Source organism: Meles meles, chromosome 17 (genome assembly GCF_922984935.1).
Source record: "Meles meles chromosome 17, mMelMel3.1 paternal haplotype, whole genome shotgun sequence".
NCBI lineage: Eukaryota > Metazoa > Chordata > Mammalia > Carnivora > Mustelidae > Meles > Meles meles.
Genome location: NC_060082.1, coordinates 66,680,220 through 66,700,426, shown reverse-complemented (window position 1 = coordinate 66,700,426; position 20,207 = coordinate 66,680,220). Strand labels below are relative to the sequence as shown.

Genomic DNA, 20,207 nt, shown 5'->3' with positions numbered 1-20,207 from the left:
CAGCCCCTTCCGAACTGCCTGTTTGTCTCCACCCTCATCGCGGCGCCATTTCGCCCCTTACGGCGTGAAGCTGTTAACCCGACGACGGCAGGAGACAGCGAGAGAGAGCAGACTCGGCTCAAAGACAGGAATGTCTCCGCGGCCGCGATTTCCTCGGGCGGTTTGTCCGGCAGCGCCGGAGGCAACTCGGACGGAGCCGGGCCCTGCGACAAGCGAGGGGGGGGGGGGCGTCCCCAGAGCGCGGAGCGCTGATTGGTCGGTCGGCCGCGGCCGGGAGAGAACCCGGATGTGCTGGGCCGTCGCGTTGGCAGTCGGGGCTCCGAGTTCTGGGCGTTCTGGGGGCGCGGGCAGCCGGGGCGCATGGCGCGGGGTTGGGCCGGCTTCTCTGAGGAGGAGCTGAGGCGACTGAAGCAGGCTACAGGTAACGGGACGTGCCGGCGGAGGCTTCTCTTCGGGTTTAGTGAGGGAAGGGGCGGGGCTGCAGCTTTGAGGGGGCAGGGGGTGGGAGGAGAGTAACGTGTTGGTGTTTGGGGAAGGAGCCGCGACGGGAGGAGGGGATGAGGGGCTCCCGGGGTGCGTGCGTCGGGAGCCGGGCGGGAGGGCGAGCCCCAGGAACCGCGTCCTGCTCTAGGAGGGAAGTTCGGGATTGCAGCTCGGCGTTGTGGACGCGACTTTTCCCGGCGGGAGGAATGGGACGTGGGAGGCAGCGCGCCGACAGCCGCCGTCGCCTGTGGGAAGGCTGGGCCCGAAGCGGGGCTGGAGGGCTGGGGTCGCGCGGAGCGGGAGGGGCACCGCATCAGACTGTGGCGAGTGTATCAGAGTCGACAGTGGTTGGCAGGAGGGAGCGCAGGGGTCCGCACGGACGCGAAGAGACGATGCTTTTCCGAGTCCCTCTGGCGTGTGCGTTGGCTTCTGGTCGCCGGATGACGTGCGGTGCTGCCTCAGAGTGAGGACGCCTCGAGTTGGAGCGGTTGCGCGTGAGGCTGTACCTGTTGACTTCGCTGCGCCGAAATGCTGCGCTTCCCCCGCTGGAACGTGTGCTTTTTGTTCGCTTGTTTCCTTTTATGGAGGAGCCAAGTTTGCTGTTATTTGGTGAGAAGCTCTTGGGAGGAATTATGCTTTGTCTGTGCTTGAGTTTCACGAGACTGTGGTGGCCCCGGCGGTGCACGCGCCGTAGTTGACCGACGTTGCTTTGGGGGGAAACGAACCCTGGCGTGCGGTTAGTTAGCTTGTGGTCCAGCTTGTGGCCCAGGTGAGTCTGTGCGTTGTCAGCACAGATGCAAACACTGACGGCCGACGTGGAAAAAGTGGGCAGGTAGGAACGCAGGGCCAGGGTGATGATATGGCTGGAGAACTTTTGACTGGCCCAGAGGTCTTCCAGAATTGTACCGTAGGGGCGCCTGGGTGGCTCAGTCAGTGGGGTAAGCCGCTGCCTTCGGCTCAGGTCGTGATCTCAGGGTCCTGGGATCGAGCCCCGCATCGGGCTCTCTGCTCAGTGGGGAGCTTGCTTCCTCCTCTCTCTCTGCCTCTCTGCCTAGTTGTAATCTCTGTCAAACAAATAAATAAAATCTTTTTAAATAAAGAATTGTATGGTAAAAGGGATACTACAGTGTGTGGTTAACAGACTCCCACCTTGATGTTCTCATATTCTTTCTGCTCTGTGTTTGGAACATCGGTTCACATACTTGCACGTACAGAGCACAAGTGTCCGTGCTTCTGGTCTGACGCGAAGTTAGAGGTGTCAGCTTCTGTATGACACGCGCGAAGCTGAACCAGGCATCGTCCTTAAAGGAGCCGGTAGTCTGGTGAGGAGAAACGATAACGTAATGGGTAATAGAAAATTTACAAGAGCTTGCTACAAAGTTAGCTGGGGGTTGGGTGGAGCTTGGAAAGATTTCAGAGATTAGCAGAGGTGAGTTTGCCAAGGGAAAGAAAACTTAATATAGACTAAATTATAGCAGTAGATTCATTACGTAGAAGTACATTTGTAAATATCTCTGCAGTTTGGGATAGAGAAGAGCGGGAAGGATGTTAATGTCCAGACCCATCAGACCACAGCGAGGCTTAGAGCACAGACACCAACCACCAGCCTATGTCTACCCTACTTGGCGTTTTTGTATACCCATAGCCAACACAGTGATTGGTATATAGATCTCCTAGCTGTACCTCCAAATCTTTTGACCTTGGATTTCTCATTTGTAAAACTAGAAGATCTGACCTTTTAATTCTTAAGACTCTTCCAGCTGTTCTCCAACCTTAAAAATACAATTAAGTAATCCATGAAGATGGAGTTGGTTGTTAGCAAAAATATGCCCAACAGCACTCTAGAGAAACCCATGTGCAGATGAGGAAAGATTAAGAATGTTCTTAACGTTCTTTTTTTTAAGATTTTATTTATTTATTTGAGTTAGGGAGAGAGAGCACACAAGCAGGGGGAGTGGCAGGCAGAGGGAGGAGAAGCATACTGGTCACCGACCAAGATTGACGCAGGGCTCAATCCCAGGACCCTGGGATCATGGCCTGAGCTGATGGGGGACACTTAACCGACTGAGCCACCCAGGCGCCCCTGTACTTAGAATTCTTACTTATAATATTTAAAAGCTGAGAACAAACCAAGTGTTCATTTTTTAAAAGGTGGGGATAAGTAAATTGTATTATAACCATCCAGTGGGCTGCTATACAGCTACGCGAATATATGAAGTATACCCAGAAGCATTAACGTGTAAATTTCGTAAATAAAATGCATGAAAAGAGCAGGTCTCAGAAGAACAACCTGATACCATTTGTAGACGATCAGAATCATGCGACATAGGTATATTCTTTGGGAACGTAGGACATCAAAGTGCAGGATACTAGAGAGGCAAGGGAATGTTATCTGGAAGGGGCAAATACGTCGGGAATTTCAAAAGTATTGGTAATAATGAAATCAAGTTGAGACAAGTTATGCTATAGTAACAAATAGCCATAATATATCAACTGTTTAAAATAATATATGTTTATTTTTCAGTCTAGCTTCATGTCCGATATGGTCTGGCGAGTCACTCTTTTCCACATAATGACTTCACGTTGTGTTTTGGTGCTATCATTTAGGGGTTCACCATGGCTGAGGAGAAAAAGGTTGAGAATTGAGCATTAACAACTCAGTGCTTCTGTCAATAAATGACAGGTGTCACTCATACTTACATTTCATTTAACAAAAGGAAGTAATGTGATTTGGAGGCCAATAAGTGCAATTATCTGTGTTCCAAAAGAGAGGATAACGTCTATCATTAAATAGCAGTTATGTCTATTATAGTCATATTTTATTTGTAAATCTTACTGTTTGTAATTATCCATCCAGGTTGGATGTGTGTCTATAACACATACATGTATTTGATGTATGACTTATTTCGTACTAAAAAACTGGAAATAAAAAAATGCAGCTACAATGCTGTCAATGTCTAAAGAAAATATTCCTCAGTTATTTATTCTTGACACTAGATCTTTGCTGGGTATATTATGAAAAACTTCTCTGAAGATCTCCTCCTAGCTTGTAACTTGTCTTTTAACTTTTACCTTTTGATGAGCAAAGTATTTAATTTTAATATGGTGAAATTTGTCAACATTTTTGTGTCTTAAGAACTTAGTACCCTACCATGAGGTGATAGTACCCTTATAGTACATAAGATACTATTGCTTATTTTCAATTAAGAGTTTTTAACAGTCATTTTCATTGTAAACTACAACAGATTCAAAATGCTACAGAAAGAAATGTGCTTCTAATAAGAATTTTAAAGTGTTGATTTGACATTAAGCCCTTAACCCATTTGGGGAATGTTTTGTTTGTTTTTGTATGGTGTGAGGTATGGATCTGATTTTATCTTTTCCTTACAGCAGTTTTTTCCTCAAGTCCATTTACTGAATGAGTCCACATTCTGCTGTTGATAGGCTGTGCCATCTCAGTCATAGACCAGTGCTCCGTGCATGTCTGAACCTCTTCCTGGGTTCTCTCTTCTGTTTCATGAGTCATTTTGTCTATTCCTGTGCTCTCTGTCCTGCTCCATTGGTCTGTCTGTTCTTTCACTAATACCAACTGTCTTTATTATTGCAGCTTAATAGTGGGATTTGAAGTCAAGTAATGCCAGTCCTACAGTTTTGTTCTTCAATATTATACTATGTATTCTGAGTCTTTTGCCTCTCCGTATAAACTGGAAAGTCATTGTGTCGGTTTGCACAAAATATCTTGGCTGGGATTTTGATTGGGATTGCAGTGGATCTGTAGATCAGGTTGAGACGAACTGACATCTTGATGGTATTGAATCTTCTGTTCATGAATATGGAATATCTCTCCATTTAGTTCTTTGATTTCCTTACCAGAGTTTGTAGTTTTCTTTATAGATCTTCTACTTTCTTAGATTTATTTCTAAATATTACATGTTTTTTAGTGTTTATGCAAATGGCATCGTGTTTTAAATTTCAAATTCTACTTGTTCATTGTTGGTACATAGGAAAGCATTTGACTTTTGTATATTAATCTTGCATTCTGCAACCTTCTATAATGGCTTATTAGTTCCAGGTGTTTTTATATCATATGTTCTGTTTTTAAGTGGCCTAGTTTATTGTTTGATTTATTATTTGTTACTTGATTATTTAATCAATTTTGATTATTTAATTATTTGTTACTTGATTATTTAATCAGTTTTAATCTCATATGCAGGTTCTGTGAAAATGCAAAATAGAATGGAAGCTGCAGTACTGGATTTCGTAGGGACTATTAATTCAGCTTCGTGAGCGTAACTGGGAAGTAAACAGGCTCAGTGGCATTTTCTGATGGTGCGGCTAAAGACCGGTGGTGAAGACTAAGTTTCTGTCCCAGAATAGAGGGGGCTACTTTGTGTTTCTGGCAAAAATGAACAATAATAACATTTTACTTTTGATGGTACATGTATCTTTTAAAGATATTTTCTTTACCTGTCTCATTTAATCCTTACGCCAACTCCATGAGTTAAGTAAAGCAGGTAAATTTTCATCCCCTTCGACATATGAAGGAACTGAGGTATGGAATAATTAATTGACTTGCTTAAGGTTATTGAGCTGGACAAAAGCAGTACTGGAACTGTGACTCCAGAGCTTTGAATTCTCCTTTGGAAGATTTAAATACTAGGCTTGTGTTGCTTCAGAAGTCAATGTACAGAATTTTAAAAGCTCTATTTGGGTTCATTCACAGGGATTTCACCACAGTTTCTTTTCCCAGGTATGTTGTAAATAATACCATTTGCAGATCTTATTAAATACCGTGTGATCCTGAGTAAATTCTCCCAGACTCTGTCTTACAAGGTTAACACTGGCATGGATAACCCAAAAAGTATAATGGGGTATTATTTATTTTATAGTGCTTTTTTTAAAAATTCCTCCCAGTTTTATCTTCCTCTATTGGTTTGCTTAGGCTGCTAATAAAATTAGCTTGCATATGTTGATTAATGGCTAAACTGACTTTGGGGAATACAACGTTGCTCTGCTCTGGAAGACGAAAGTTAACAATCGAGGGTTAACTAGTTTTCTTGGAAATAAGAGATTTCATTCAGTTATACTTCGTACATAGCATCTACCTGTGTATCAGATTGGCCTAAGATCTGCTATTAGTTAAGAAAGGTGTGGCCAAAAAAAAGGTGTAGCCTGTCTGTAAATGCAGCCACCATTTTTGTTCAGGAGAGCAGATAGAATCATAAAATCAAATTTAAGACCAATCAAGGATTCATTTGTCTACCTTGTTTGGTCAAATTAGTTGATTCTTGAGGCAGTTCTCAATTTAAGTTGGAAAAGAAACCTTGCATTTTTATTCTGAGGCCTAACTCAGCAGACAAATGGACTTCTTTTAAGGTAAAATTTTGAGTTGGGACAGTTTTTTTTAAATATTAACAGTGTGATTGGAGAACTGTTAAAATGCTATAGGAAGATGGCTGTTTTTCCCTGGGCTTTTGTGGTAGGGAAGAAGGGAGAAGCCCTGTAGAATTATTATCAAAGTTTAATGTTAATCCTTTATTTTCTTAGAGAAATTCTGACTATTTGCTGCTCTCACAAGGGAATTTTTCTCCATTCTCTTTTTCACACAGATCCATTTGAACCACAACGACGTCTCCCTGTGAAGAAAAGTCGACAACAACTTCAGCGGGAAAAAGCTCTTCAAGAGCAAAGCCAAAAACTTGGACTTCAAGATGGATCAAGCTCAGTACCTCCAGAGCAGCTGCTTTCTGCACCAAAACCAAGTTTTAGGAGTCCAGAACCACATTCTTCTCTCCGGGTTCCTCCTAGTCCTCTTACACTTGCCTCTCCTGTTGGTGATGGAAAACCACAGGGGACTGAAAGTCCACCAAGGGAATTGGGACTTCAGAATTCCCATGATAGTCACAAAAACATCGAGGTTCTGCCCCCAAAGCCAGATTGCAAAATGGAAAAAAAGAAAGTGGAATTGTTAGTAAGTCTATATATCCGTGAGACATTTTTCTCCTCAGTTAGGCTTTGAAGAAATAATAGTTTTAACATTTTCTCCTTTATGTTCTAACCTAGAAGTATAATAATAGCATAACCTGTTAAAGAATCCTACCCCCAAATATATCGTAAGCCCGTCAGTGTTGGGCATGCCATACATGTTACGTCACTTCGTCTTTGCAGCAGCTTACAGTACCTGTTCATGATTTTCACTCCATAGGTATCTTGGACTCAGAAAAGATAACTTTATTCCCAAAGCAAATACATAGCTAGTAAGTAGCAGAGTTGGGGTTCACATATAGGTCTTTCTGGATCCATTTGTGAAGAGATATGAAGGGATGGTCAAAGGAAAGTTGAAATGGAGAGGACTAATAAAACAATTCAGCTCCATCATTAGATTTCTTTTTATTCTTTGTTTAATGTGCTTTTGTTAGAAATGACCTCCAGAATTTAGTTTAGAGACATTCTTTATGGAAATTACCATTCTGTCACTTGTGAATCAAAATATTTATCCTATAGCTTATGTTTTAATATCCACTCCTGTTTGTTTCCTCCTGGTTTATCAGGGTGGCATTTGTTTCTGTTTTCCATTTTCTGAGTCTCACAGTATCTTAGGATTTCTCTGATCCAGATTCTGTGCTATGAGTTCACAACCCAGAGACCAGTTTTACAAGAGATACAAAGCCACATGAATTCTGAAAACAACATTGAACAAGTGCATACATTTAATTGTCTTTAAATATAGTTTATCCGCACAGACCTGAGACAAGTAGGGGAGGGTGGGTTTAAATTGAGCTGGACAATTTTCATTGAATGTTGTTAGAAAAAAGAATTTTTAGGTACTTGGGAAAATTTTCATAGAAGACATGCAATTTGGGGGACTGTTGTTGAAAAGGAGGAATTCTGAGCCTATAAGAAGGGGAAAGATCTATCCTACAGAATGCTCAGAGATGGCATCTCACATCTCTGGAAGAGGCAGAAGTGAGGCCAGAGAATAGTAGAGAATGAGGGAGATGAAGAAGGATGTGGAAGCTGAGGCTTGCTGTCTGTCGAGCTCCCTGATGCAGTCGTGTATCACGTAGGCCTCCAGGGAGAGATACCCTGATCAAAACAGAGGTTAGAGAAAATGGAGGTGTCAGCGTTGCGGCGCAGTCAGGGGAGGGCGCTGGCAGAACTGGAACTCCAGCACTGGGTGAGAAGATTCCTGCGATCGTGAAAATGGGAGTGGACCAGTGCCAGCTCCAGGGTGGAGGCGGTGGGAATGGGAAGAAAAGTGATAAATATGGAACTGGTTACTAGGTCTGGAACTAGAGAATTTTTGATAACGATGGCCATAAGAAATGACAATAAAAGGAATGAATAGCTTGATTGTGACCTTGTTTGAGTTGACATCAAGTTGTTGAATTTATGAGAAATTTTAATTTAAGTCAGAGTTGAACAGATGGAAGGCTATTTTCAGATCTTTGAAGTTTCTTGGTAGCCCAGCATTCAAATCTTAGCTCATGGTGTTTTACTCTGTTTAAAAATGTTTGAGAGCTGGAAGTAAGCAAATTAAAAAAAAAAGAAAGAAATGTTGTTTATTACCCTGAGAGTGTTAAGTGGTAGAGACTTTCAGTATAGAAACTCTAAAAGATAAAACATGATATTAGCTACATGCCAATTTATTTTGCTCTCCATTTTGCATATAATACATAATTAACTTATACAACTTTCTTTGTTCTCCTAACAAATGCCATAGTACTCTGGATTCCAGTTTGTGGCTTCCTAGATTATATACATATAATGGATTTCAAAGGTCCAGTTTATGTAAGCCTTCTTTTTTTTTTTTTTTTTTTTTTTTTAATGTAAGCCTTCTTGACTTCAAATCATAATCTTGGTTCCTATTAGAACAAAATAACGAGCTGCAGATGGGTTCCTTTTAAGAGGGTTTTTTAAAGAAAATATACATAATCTGGTTGATTAAATTTTATACAAAGGGGGGTTAAGCCTGGTAAGGTGTAGGATGGGGTTTCAGAAACTAATTTTTCTAAATTTTTTGTTCCCTAGGCAAGAAAAGTCTCGTTGGGAAGTCCTCCAGGAGGAACAACGGTTAATGGAAGAGAAAAATAAACGTAAGAAAGCTCTTTTGGCTAAAGCTATTGCAGAAAGGTGAGGCACCTGAACTAGGAGAGGTTGTTAGTAACTTGGGATTGGTTCTGTCATGTTCTGTATTTGTTTTCCCTTGTCTCTTTTGATAAATTGACATTTTCTCTACAACATTCCTTTTTAATTGTTTTTTGTAAAGTAGGTTCCATGCCCAGTATGGGGCTTGACCTCAACAACCCCAAGATCAAGAGTCACATACTCTACTGACTGAGCCAGCCAGGCAGCCCTCTACAGTGTTACTTTTAAAGCTAAACAAATTATCTTTTATAAATGATACTGAAATTCCAGCGTTCATTTATTAAGGAGGACTTTGTAAGCCTAAATTATACCGAATTTGTGAATACAGAGGCAGTTAGAACTTCAGAATCAACATCAGTGTTTTCCGTTTGAACCATCTACACATCCTAAGGAAATGGTGAAGAGCCATCAGGATAAGTGTATTAGCAACAAATTTTCAGGTTTTAATTTTGACGTGGGAGGCTTTAGTCATGCGACATGTAAAAGAGTAGGATTGCTTATTCCACATAAGTGACTTCCACTCCCAGAAATCTTAATTGTGTTTTCTGTGGACATTTTTCTTGAATAATTTACCTGCCCTCGCTAATACACGATACAACCTTTCATCAGTGATTCAAGGTCACCGTTGTGAGCACTCTGCCCTGTTAACATGCACTTCGATTTTTCTGTCACCTGCCAGTGTCGGTTTGTTTTTCCTTTACTACACTGTGCTAGCCGCCAACAGCAACCTTCCCTTTTGAGCCACTTTCCACCTCTCTCACCCAATCTTTCTGCCCTTTTAGTTTGTAATTTCCAGTGTGCTGTGGCCTTAGGAAACCGAACTTAGGCCATGAAATAATGGTTGAGAATAGTAAGAATGAAATGCAAGCGATATTGTTGGCATTTTCTTTTCAGATCTCCAGAAAAACTGGCAAAACTGTTGGTTATTGAAGCTGGTGTATATGTTGGGGGAGGGGGAAGGGCGGGGCTAGAGAGAAGGGCAGGTAGGTATGTGAGTCATTCAGAATTTTATCTGTCAGGGATATATGTATTTGAAAATGATGATTTTTTTTTTTCTTCAGTTGGTCCCCCTTGATCTTTCATGAAACATAGGAAATATGCAACTAATTGAATTTACATTTCAAGAAGAGAAATGTACATGATTATTGAAAGTGAAAAGTGATTTTAAAAATCACTTCAGTTACTGGTCTTCAGTTTGGAAGTGGTTGGGGAAGCTGTTCACTGGGGATTTTACAGAAAGATTTATAGGCTCAACACTTATTCTTTATTTGCATTTAGTTGAAGACAAAAAGTATTGATACAGGCAGAAATGTAAGGAAACATAACCTGATTAGATTATTAATAAATGGGGGCGCCTGGGTGGCTCAGTTGGTTAAGCAACTGCCTTCGGCCCAGGTCATGATCCTGGAGTCCCGGGATCGAGTCCCGCATCGGGCTCCCTGCTCAGCAGGGAGTCTGCTTCTCCTGCTGACATCTCTCCTCTCATGCTCTCTCTCTCTCCCTCTCTCACTCTCTCTCTCTCAAATAAAAAAAAAAAATAAAAAAAAAAAGATTATTAATAAATGCACCAGTGAAGTACTTACTGTTAACTTTTGTAGGCAGAAAACAAGTGAAAATGCATAATGGAGTAGAAATCAGGAGATTATAAGTGGCAATATAATGGTTTTCTGGGGGAGTTTTATTCTGTGAGAATGGGCATGAAACTTTGAAATAAGTGAAATCAGATTGAAGGTTGGCTTTTGTATTCTGTTTCTTCAGTGTGTCATGTGTTTGGGGGTGGTGAGGGCACTGAAGTTGAATGTGCTTTTAAACAAAGGGGGAAAAAAGAGTATTTGGTTTTGAGCCCCAGAAGGAATTTTGAGGAACTGTAGTATTGCCGGAAAAGCAAAAATTAAAGTAATAAAACTTTGGAGGAAATGGGTCCTAAAAAGGATAAAACCAAAAAATATAAAGAAATAGTGTTTAATACAGGCATCAGTTCTTTGTCCAGTGAGTATCAAACACATGAAAATGGGCTTAGCAAGAATTTAAGGCTAGAAATTCAGAAAGCTTTGTTGGATATTCCATGTAAAGAGAATACAGATATTTTCTTTCAATATTTATTCTCATCCTCATGGAATAAACATAGACCTATAAGTGAACTATTCGTTTTTTGTTTTTTTCTTAAATCTTACATTTTCCTTTGTGTGTTGGAATAATTAGGGAAAACAGCTCAAATGCAGTCTTAGAGATAAACCAAAATGTTGCCAGCATTTGTTTTATTTCAATTTGTGCTGGGTTGGTTTTTTTTTTCCTAATTTTTAAAAATTATACATTAAAATCATATTATATATACAGTAGGTTGCTTTTTTCACTTAATATTGTGTATAGATACATGATTTTAAAATGTTTTTATTTTTCTCTTCATTTTTCTAGATCTAAAAGAACTCAAGCAGAGACCTTGAAACTAAAGCGGATTCAAAAGGAGTTACAGGCTCTAGATGACATGGTGTCAGCTGACATCGGAATCCTCAGAAACCGGATCGATCAGGCCAGCCTCGAGTATTCCAGTGCGCGGTGAGTTGAGAGAACTCTGACCCGGCAGTCAGAGCAAAGTAATGTTTATTGCCAGCAGAGCCAGGAGCTCTCAGGTATGTAGTCATGAAGCCTCAGAACAGTACCATTCGGTGCTCTCTTCCTGGATTGTACTAAATGCAGCGTCTCTTCTTCTTGAAGTCTTCCTTAAGTTTGCCCCACCCTAGTTCATATTCCTGTTAGAGCATTTCTTGCATTATTCATTTACATTTTAGTCTTTCTTGCTCAACCATCAGCTATGTAATGTTTGGGACTCTAAGTGTCTAAATGACTTGTCCCCAAATTCTGTTGTTCTAACACCAACTCTGTACTCTTTCTATTAAGAAATTTTGGTTATCTGAGATGGTCCTTAGAGATTAGCCTAATTCTCATTTCAGTTTTCATCAAAGAAAGAAAATCTAGCTTTTTTTTTAAAAAAAGCCTACGAGTATTTTAAAGAAACTAGCACTCTGTCTTGAAAGCTTGAAGATTTTCCTCTTTTTGTTTTTCTTTTCAGTTGTATTCTGATACAGTAGTTTGCTATCATGTGTTTTCTTGGTTTCAACCATTGGCATTTTTTCGTGAAAAATTCATCATGGAGAATTTTTAAAATGAACTAACACATGTAAAGGATTACATGAACTTTGCAAGTAGATAAAAGGGCAAAAAATTAGGTCCAATTTCAGGGTTTTCAGTCCTTTCAGCATTGCTTTAATCATCCTGAATTGTCTTTTTTCACAAGGGAATGCCATGTTAATACATCTCTCTCTGTAGCACTAGAAATCAATCAGAATGCCTCATTAGTCCAGGGTAAACCACAGCATCAGAATGTTTATTTAATAGTTTAATAAAGCAGAAATGCTTGATTGTGGTTTTTAACTCAGGGTTTATTAAGAAAGGTTTGTGATGTCCTTGTGATTTTCGTAATTGTTGTTTGACCATATGTTATTAGGCTTAATGGGTTGCCTTTATTAATTAACTGCTTAACTTAATGTCATCAGTAGCTGATAACTGGAGGTTCCAGATTTCTATTAATAAGGTCATTAAGGAGGTAACCAAGATTTTATTAAGATAAAACTAATCCTGGATTTTCAGTATATTTTATTCTCTGTAACTTAAGTTTACCAGAGGAACATTCTTAGGCCTTTGTAGCCCTTTATATGAATAATTCAGATTATTATGGATACCTTTACAGAAAATCATGTCATCATATTTTAATTCTGTGGTAGAGGAGGCTAGAGAAGGGTACGTTTGTTTACTGAACATAATATAAGAAATGTCAGTTTTAGTCTTCAGAAAACACAAAGAAGGTTGGATTACTGGTTAAAGAAGAAAATATCCCGTAATATATAAATGTGTTTAATGAAATTTTAGTAAGTTTTTATATAGTAAAAAATTTTAGATAAAATTTTACGTCTTTTAACAAAGATGGCAATTTCTTGTGGTACAGGTATTGACGTAGTTGTATGTGAATATCCATATTGTATGTGTGAGGCTGTTTTTAGAAAGCTAAGGTGTTGAGAGAAATCAAAGAGAAGCCATAGACAATTGTGATTAGGACCAGTGTTGTATCTGGTTCACTCATAATATTAAAACATTTTCTAAATTTACATCTGTGGTTATTGAGAAATTAGAGGTTGGTGATACAGTCTTGTGGTTTAGATTTCTACTGGTAGCTAATCCCCAGGGCAGCCAGTTTCTATTGGAGATCTTGTGTTTTTTTCTTTTTAAATAAAAATATTATTATATTTTTTTAGTACAGTGCAATGTCCACAAAAGGTTCTTAGATAATGAATAGTCCAGACTTTGTTTTAAAATTAGTTTCTGTAGGGCATTATTAGAATAGATCCCTTTAAGGAGACCAACACTTTGAGTGAAGCAAATTGAGAAAATTATTGCTTCTGTTCCCATCTGTGATTACCAGGCTGCCATATGCTGCATTAGACCAGCTTGTGAAACAGAGTGACTGTGTGTAGAACATTTCCTTGACCCTTCGTGGACCAGGAAGTATTATCATCGATGTTTGCTATCTATGTTTAATAGATACTGCCATTAACATATACACATGCACGTGCATACACATACACACACATATACATAATTGTTTTATGTATAATTTATAGAAGTAAAAATAATAGGGATTGTGGAAAACAGCTCTATTAACAATTTTAATAAGAATGTAAGCATAGCAGACCTCTTTGTGTCAAGTAACGTTTGACTCCCAACATCATGAAAAGCTGGAAGAATGCAGTTACTTCCTTTCTCAACACAAGTCGGTCTAAGTACTTAAAATACTGTGTGCTCGAGTTCTTTCTTTTGGAATTATTAACTCCAAGAGAATAGGATTTCCTTTTTATCCTCAGAAATACGTTTTTTGTTCATTGACTCTGGGCTTGAGAAAGTTCATCTAGGACATGTCTTTCTGAAGTCTCGAACTCTTGAGATTTCACCATGGGATCGGTTTCACCATCTAGAACCTAGACTGCTGTTTTGGCCTTGATATTAGGTTCCGAGGGCTGCTGTAACAAGTTACCACAAACCGGGTGATTTAAAACAAAAGAAATTTATTCTCTCCTATTTCTGGAAGCCAGAAGTTTGAAATCAGGGCGTTGGCAGGGTCAGTCTTCTTCAGAGACTTCGGGGCAGAATCCATTCCTTGCCTCTCCCAGTCCATGGGGGCTGCAGGTACTCCTTGGCTTGTGGCTGCACCGAGTTCTGTGCTTCTGTAGTCACATTGCTTCCTCCTCTTCCCTCTCAAAACTTCCTCTGCCTCTTAAAAGGATGCATGTGATTGTCTTTAGGGTGCAACTGGATGATTCAGAATAAACTCCTTTCAGAATCTTTAACTTAATCACATCCTTTACCATGTGAGGTAATGTTCACAGATTCTGGGGATTAGGAAGTGAGTATCTGTGGGTGGCCATGTTTTTAAACCTTCCACAGCATTTGTCTTTTGATTTGTCTGATAGCTGCGAAATGTCTTCAGCTCTCAATTTTCTCCACTTTGTCACTGTGGGCAGAAAATGAAAAATACTAATTGTGAAGTGTGTTTAGTGAAAGCTGAAAATAGGTTACAGATACGGTGTTTCTAGTCTTCTTTTTTTTTTTTAAGATCTTTTTGAAAGATGATGTAATACTTTGAACAAAACAATAAGAAAACTAAACCGGGGGCATCATCCTTTAGGTCATTCCATCATTCTCTGTTTTCTTATTAATGTTTTTCTGCATAAATGGGAATAATTGATGAGTAATAAGGAAATAATTCCCAGGGTGATAAAATGGCAAAATATTTCAAGATATAGGAACAATATATCCTATCTCAACAGTCCTACAGTGTATCTCAGATGTATAAAAGGATTCAATGGGCCCATATAGTAATTGCAAAATGTAGTTTTATTCTATCCTTTCTTAGTATAAGAACCTTTATATGTTGATCCTTACAAATAGAACTGCTTGGAAAAGAAATGAGAAAACTAAAAGTGGATCAATGGAACCAAACAGCATGCCAAGGGTTAATGATTGAGTTCTTAAAAAATATCAGGATACCAAAACCAAGAGACAGATTCTAGAATCCTTTAAATCACATTCATTAAATCACTCGATGTCCCTTTAAAATAACAAAAACAATTCTGTAATTACATTTCCAGTTCAATTTATTTTACTGCATTACGTATAATGCTCTTACTATTCTGTTCCAAAATGTCATCATACTCTGAGTTGGTATTATCCACCCGACCCTCGGCTTGCAGTGCAGTTTGTGAAATTAATCAATATTTCAAACATCAATCACTCTGTGCACGAATATATATGCATGTTTCTGGCCAGAAAAACTTTAAGTAAATAAACAAAATGCAAAATCTTCAGTGATTTATCCAGGGTGAAAGATCAATGGAAACCTAGGGACCTGTTTGCAAATTTAATTTCAATTCAGCATTCATGAGCCCAGTCAGTAAATCTTTACTAGCTGACTCTGGCTGGCTGAGGGAGACCCCAGACCACAGAAAGGAGGTTTGAGTTGGGGGAAGGGCAAAGTATTCATATACCTGTGGGGATGTTGTCAGAGCTCTGAAGCTGGATGCAAGAACATTCATAAACAGGACGTGTTCCTGAGTTTGGAAATGAGGGATTCACATGTCCAACAAGGCTCCTTTGGAACAATTCTTTTATCATAGAGGGTAATTGAAAAACAGCTAGTTTTCTCATTCTTAGAGTTACTAGGTGACGGTTTAAAAAAAAAAATAAGAATGGTAAATGAACATTATGTAAATAACAGTTTTCAAGTATAAACACTGAGTCCTGAAACTTTGCCTAATTTTAGCTTGAGATACACTACGTGTTTAGTGATAACTGCTTTTGGATTCTGGTGCTCCGAAGAAGTTCTGTTTTTTGAGTGCCTACCAGACACTGGGTGAGACACTTTCCCCGTTTATACCGCTTAATCTTAACGCTCCTATGAAGTAATAATATCATTGCCATTTTACAAATAAACCAAAACTCACATGAACTTACTACCAACGATCGCTGTACTAGAATTTTCAGACGTTGCACGTATATTCTCCAGCCTCTTCCTTAGGAGCTAGGTGTGTTTTATACTCATGGCGCTGACCCTGGGCCACACCTGATTAAAACAAGGATGGGCCACTGACTCCAGAACATTCAGTCCAGAAGCTAAATAGGAGTTGGTGGCCTGGCTGATGCTCGGAGCTCTGTTCAAACTGATGCGCCAGGCTCAGCCAGCCTGGTTCCCTCCCTCCCCCGGCCTCCCCGCAGCGGAACTGGAGCACCGAGAAACCGAGTGGAGCACATATGATGCAGAGCCACAGCTGGTGGCCATATTGGGCTGGGAGTACGATTGGAAAGCCAAAATGAGAGAAACTGTGGTTTCTGAGCATTAAAGAGAATAGTTTCTGGTTCTGATGACATGCTCGTGAGATTGCCTCTTGTATCCTACAATAAAACCCACTTTTCACCTGGGCTAGTTTGACTGGATATCTGTTCTTCACATCCAAAAAAGGCCTTGACCAAAACAGGTACCTACACAGTAAATGGCAAAGGCAGGATTTGAACCGTAGCTTTTCTAAAAATCGGAGCCTTTCATTTTTTTCACTATATTCTTCTTCAAGACAGAGAATCTTGCGTTAGGAGGTAAAACTGTTTCTGTTCTGCTGTAACTGTGGTGCCAGAAAGTACTTACTACATTGAGTTGATGTGGGCAGTCATAGCAGGCACGGCGCCGTGACCTTCACAACTGTTCGTGGTTATGAAACTGAACAATTAGTTGATAAATGTGGGCCAGTCTCTTTTCCTGGCCAAAAAAAAAGAAAGAAAGAAAAGGTAAAAGACAGTGAACTGACGTACGATAGTTTTTCTTGTTTCTAATACAAAGGAAAAGAAGAGACGTTACAGGGTGACTTCCCCAGTAGAATTACCTTACTTCTAAGATTGGTGTTGCCTATCTTTGGAATGAATCTATATTCATTCCAAAGATATATATATGTGTGTATATATGTGTATATATGTAAATAGAAAAAATGCGCTAAACAAAGCAAAAGTCTAACAGTAGTCTGTTGTTGCAAAATTGAGAGGGAACAACTTAACCCAGGGATTCTCAACTGGGGGCAGTTTTTGCCCCTGAGGAGATTTTTGGTAGCATCGGAGACCTTTTTGGTTATTACAAATATCGGGTGCTACCAGCGGAGCGGGAGAAAGCCCATGATGCTGCTGTGCATCCTACAATGTCCAGGACTGCTCCCTAGAACAGAGAATGATACGTCCAAGTGGTCAATAGTGCCAGCATTGAGAAACCCATCCTAAACCTATCCTGACATGTTTCTGTTCTTCTTGATCCTTGCTTCCTGCCTCACCTAGTATCATTTACATTCACCGTGCAACCACTGTCCATATCCTTCTCTACCAAAATTCTTCTTCCTTTTCTTATCTGTTAAGAGATACAGATTTTCTTCTCTTACTTTGTTTGGCCTCTCACACATTTTGACCAGTTGTGTGCTGGAGCTAGGTTCCACTGTGTATCTCTTTCCAGTTCTGCAATCAGTGATGTCACATTAACAGCCTGAAATTGGCCACGGTGGTGCTAGTTATAATACAGAAATTGAGAAACACTACAAATCAGGGCTCTCCCTGACCAGAGCTAGCTCACCACTGAATTAACCTCTCAGCCTGCTTTCATCCAAGCCCGGCTTCGGGAAGAGGAAATGAATGCGGAAGAATGCCGTTACATTAGGAGGGTCCAAATGTGGATGTTGTAAAAGTTTCAGCATCACCAGCCTGGTTTGTCTGACATGTAGGACAAGTGTGCATACAATTTGAGTATCCATATCTGCATTATATTTCTTTATTTTTCCCCAATTCTGGAGTTTAATTATTGTTTCTAGGCCCTCCTTTGAATATCTTCTTAAGTGGAAAACCAACGGACCGATCTTTGTACCTGTCCCTACAGGAAGCGCTATGACAGGGCGGAAGCCGAGTATGTTGCGGCGAAGCTAGAGCTACAGCGCAAGACTGAGACTAAAGAGCGACTCACCGAGCACCTCTGTACGATCATACAGCAGAACGAGCTCCGCAAGGCCAAGAAGTTGGAAGAGTTGATGCAGCAGCTGGATGTACAGGCTGACGAGGAGACGCTGGAGCTCGAGGTGGAGGTGGAGAGATTGCTACACGAACAAGAAACCGGAGCAGGGAAACAGGTGCTTCACTTGGAGAGGCCGTTTCAGCCTTCTGGGGAGAGTGTGACAGTAGGATTTGCTGAAGAGAGCAGAAATCATCAAGAACACGCCACTTCCTTAAAGATAGATGAACAGTGTGAGAATCCCAGCAGCATTCCCCTTCAAAATCCAGGCCAAAATCAAGAAACTAAAACTCCTGTAAAGGCCATTTCAGCTGCTCTGACCACATGAAGTGCCGCATTTGTTCACGCAGCTAGTACAGGGTTCAGTAGCGCGCTTCTGCTGGAGAGCACGCCATGAGCTCGGACAAGTGCGTCTTTAAAACGGTGTTAATTTTTGAATCCCTGGTTAGTTTTAGTAGCACATATTTGACATTCTAAACCCTCACATGATGATAATTTTATACGGAGGCGCACAGTTCACCTTGATCCAGGGCCAGTTCCCTCGGTGTACCCTGATAACTGGGGGAAAACAGACGACCTAAAAAGACAGAAGAAAAACTACATGGTTAAGAGTGTTGTTGGACCAGGTAAATATGGAAAAGTAAAAGGGAAAATAATACTCAACACCTCACCGAACTCATTTGACTTCTCCTAGGAGAGGTGTTGATGACGAGAGTCCTATTTTGTGTAGTCCGTAAAGAGACACCAAAATTAACATGTGAAAAAGAGGCAGAAGGAGACAAAAACAAACAAATGTTGCATGTTGAGTTGCTTATTGGATCATAACTAGAGCTGCAAAACACAACTTGGGAGATGCAGTTTATGAAAGATGCTTAAGTAATGTTATTTTGTCTTCAATTTGCCTTCTAAATGGCTTTAATTCACACCCTAAGTTTGGATTACTTGATACATACACACACAAATATAACACTAATACATGTAACTTTACTGTTAATACATGTCTTTAATCAGCACATCGATTAAATCTAGACAGCGAAAACATTTCTACAGCAAGGGTGAAAATAATACAGGAAACCTATCAAAAAAATGGATACACTTTCTAAAGTTATTGGTAAATATGTGTTAGATGTAAATTATAAAACATTTAAATTGTTAAAGTGATTTTCTTAATGTTTTAATAGTTTGTTAATGTCATTATACAGTGTTGTGCTCTATGTGAATGTGTAAATAAATACTGTTGGTTTGTCACAGAATCTGAATTCAGATTAAATCGTGATCTAGATCTACTTATCAAAAATTCCAAAAAATACAAATACTACATTTTAAGTCTTGAAAAAAGAACTGTTATAAAAGAGAGTAAGGACAGGGGCACCTGGGTGGCTCAGTGGGTTAAGCCTCTGCCTTCGGCTCAGGTCATGATCCCAGGGTCCTGGGATCGAGCCCCGCATCAGGCTCTCTGCTCCACAGGGAGCCTGCTTCCTCCTCTCTCCCTGCCTGCCTCTCTGCCTACTTGTGATTTCTCTCTGTCAAATAAATAAAATATTAAAAAAAAAAAGAGAGAGTAAGGACAAATGTAATAATTGTATTTATAGTAATGCTGAAAAAGTTGGGGACATTCTATTTTTAAATGAGTTTGTTTGAGGGTATCCTAGCAGTGTGGATGAGCTGTGTATTTTTATATTATGTAATTTGAGTTAAAATTATAGCTTTCCATTACTGACTTATCTAAACAGAGGCATTTATATAGATAGTTGTGTTTTTATTTATGAATGATAGTCATAAAAATTGAAAGCATCATTGTCCAATATACTCTTATTTTTCTAAGTAATAAACGAATCTGATACATCTATAATGTGGTCTTTTGTTCACTCTTAAAAAAGCCTCAAGCACTTTAGTACGTGTTCTTACACGCTCCGTGGTGGTCACGCACCTGTGTCTCCCTGTGGTAGATGGAGTCATCTGCTTTTGTGTGAGCCTCTGGTAAGGGAAATTCATCAGTGAATGCGGTTCGAAGATCAGCTACATACAGGGATCTACAATCTACTTCTCAGAGTATTTATAAGGTAGATGGAGAAAGGAGAACCATGAAATAAAGGAATTAGAAGCGACCTCAGAGATCATCTGATTTTGCCATCTTACCTTACAGAGGAGGGATTTGAGAGCCGGAGATTTCACGGAGGGCATGTTGGCATAAACGTAAAGTGCTGGTAACGTCGCTGGTCTAAAACTCTTGGTCTATCTCTTAAACACGTATCAGGCCGTAAAGTTCACTGTATCCCTCCACTTGAAATTTTTGTTTTATAACCCATTCAGGGATTGTGTTTGTGCTTGTGAAATGCTCTCAAATGTGTCTATAAATGGTCCGCTGATACCATAATTTTGAAAAACTTGCTTTGCTTGGCTTTCCCAGGGTGGTATCCGAGTGCTCAGGTGATGA

The 20,207-nt window shown here is 39.9% G+C and overlaps 1 protein-coding gene across 1 annotated transcript; it reads left to right on the top strand.

Annotated features, from left to right (window-relative positions):
* Window positions 1-263: 263 nt before the first annotated feature.
* GORAB (golgin, RAB6 interacting) lies at window positions 264-19,622 on the top strand. Its single transcript, XM_045982464.1, has 5 exons — window positions 264-421; window positions 6,093-6,450; window positions 8,515-8,616; window positions 11,047-11,187; window positions 17,642-19,622. Exons 1-5 carry the CDS (start codon window positions 361-363, stop codon window positions 18,096-18,098), a joined length of 1,119 nt encoding a protein of 372 aa, XP_045838420.1. The 5' UTR covers window positions 264-360; the 3' UTR covers window positions 18,099-19,622.
* Window positions 19,623-20,207: the final 585 nt, after the last annotated feature.

Bases quoted from the DNA above. Each gene is read 5' to 3' on its own strand.
- GORAB (XM_045982464.1), top strand. From the start codon at position 361: ATGGCGCGGGGTTGGGCCGGCTTCTCTGAGGAGGAGCTGAGGCGACTG. The intron at 8,617-11,046 runs GTGAGGCACCTG...TCATTTTTCTAG, and splicing joins GCTAAAGCTATTGCAGAAAG to ATCTAAAAGAACTCAAGCAG. The intron at 11,188-17,641 runs GTGAGTTGAGAG...CTGTCCCTACAG, and splicing joins CTCGAGTATTCCAGTGCGCG to GAAGCGCTATGACAGGGCGG.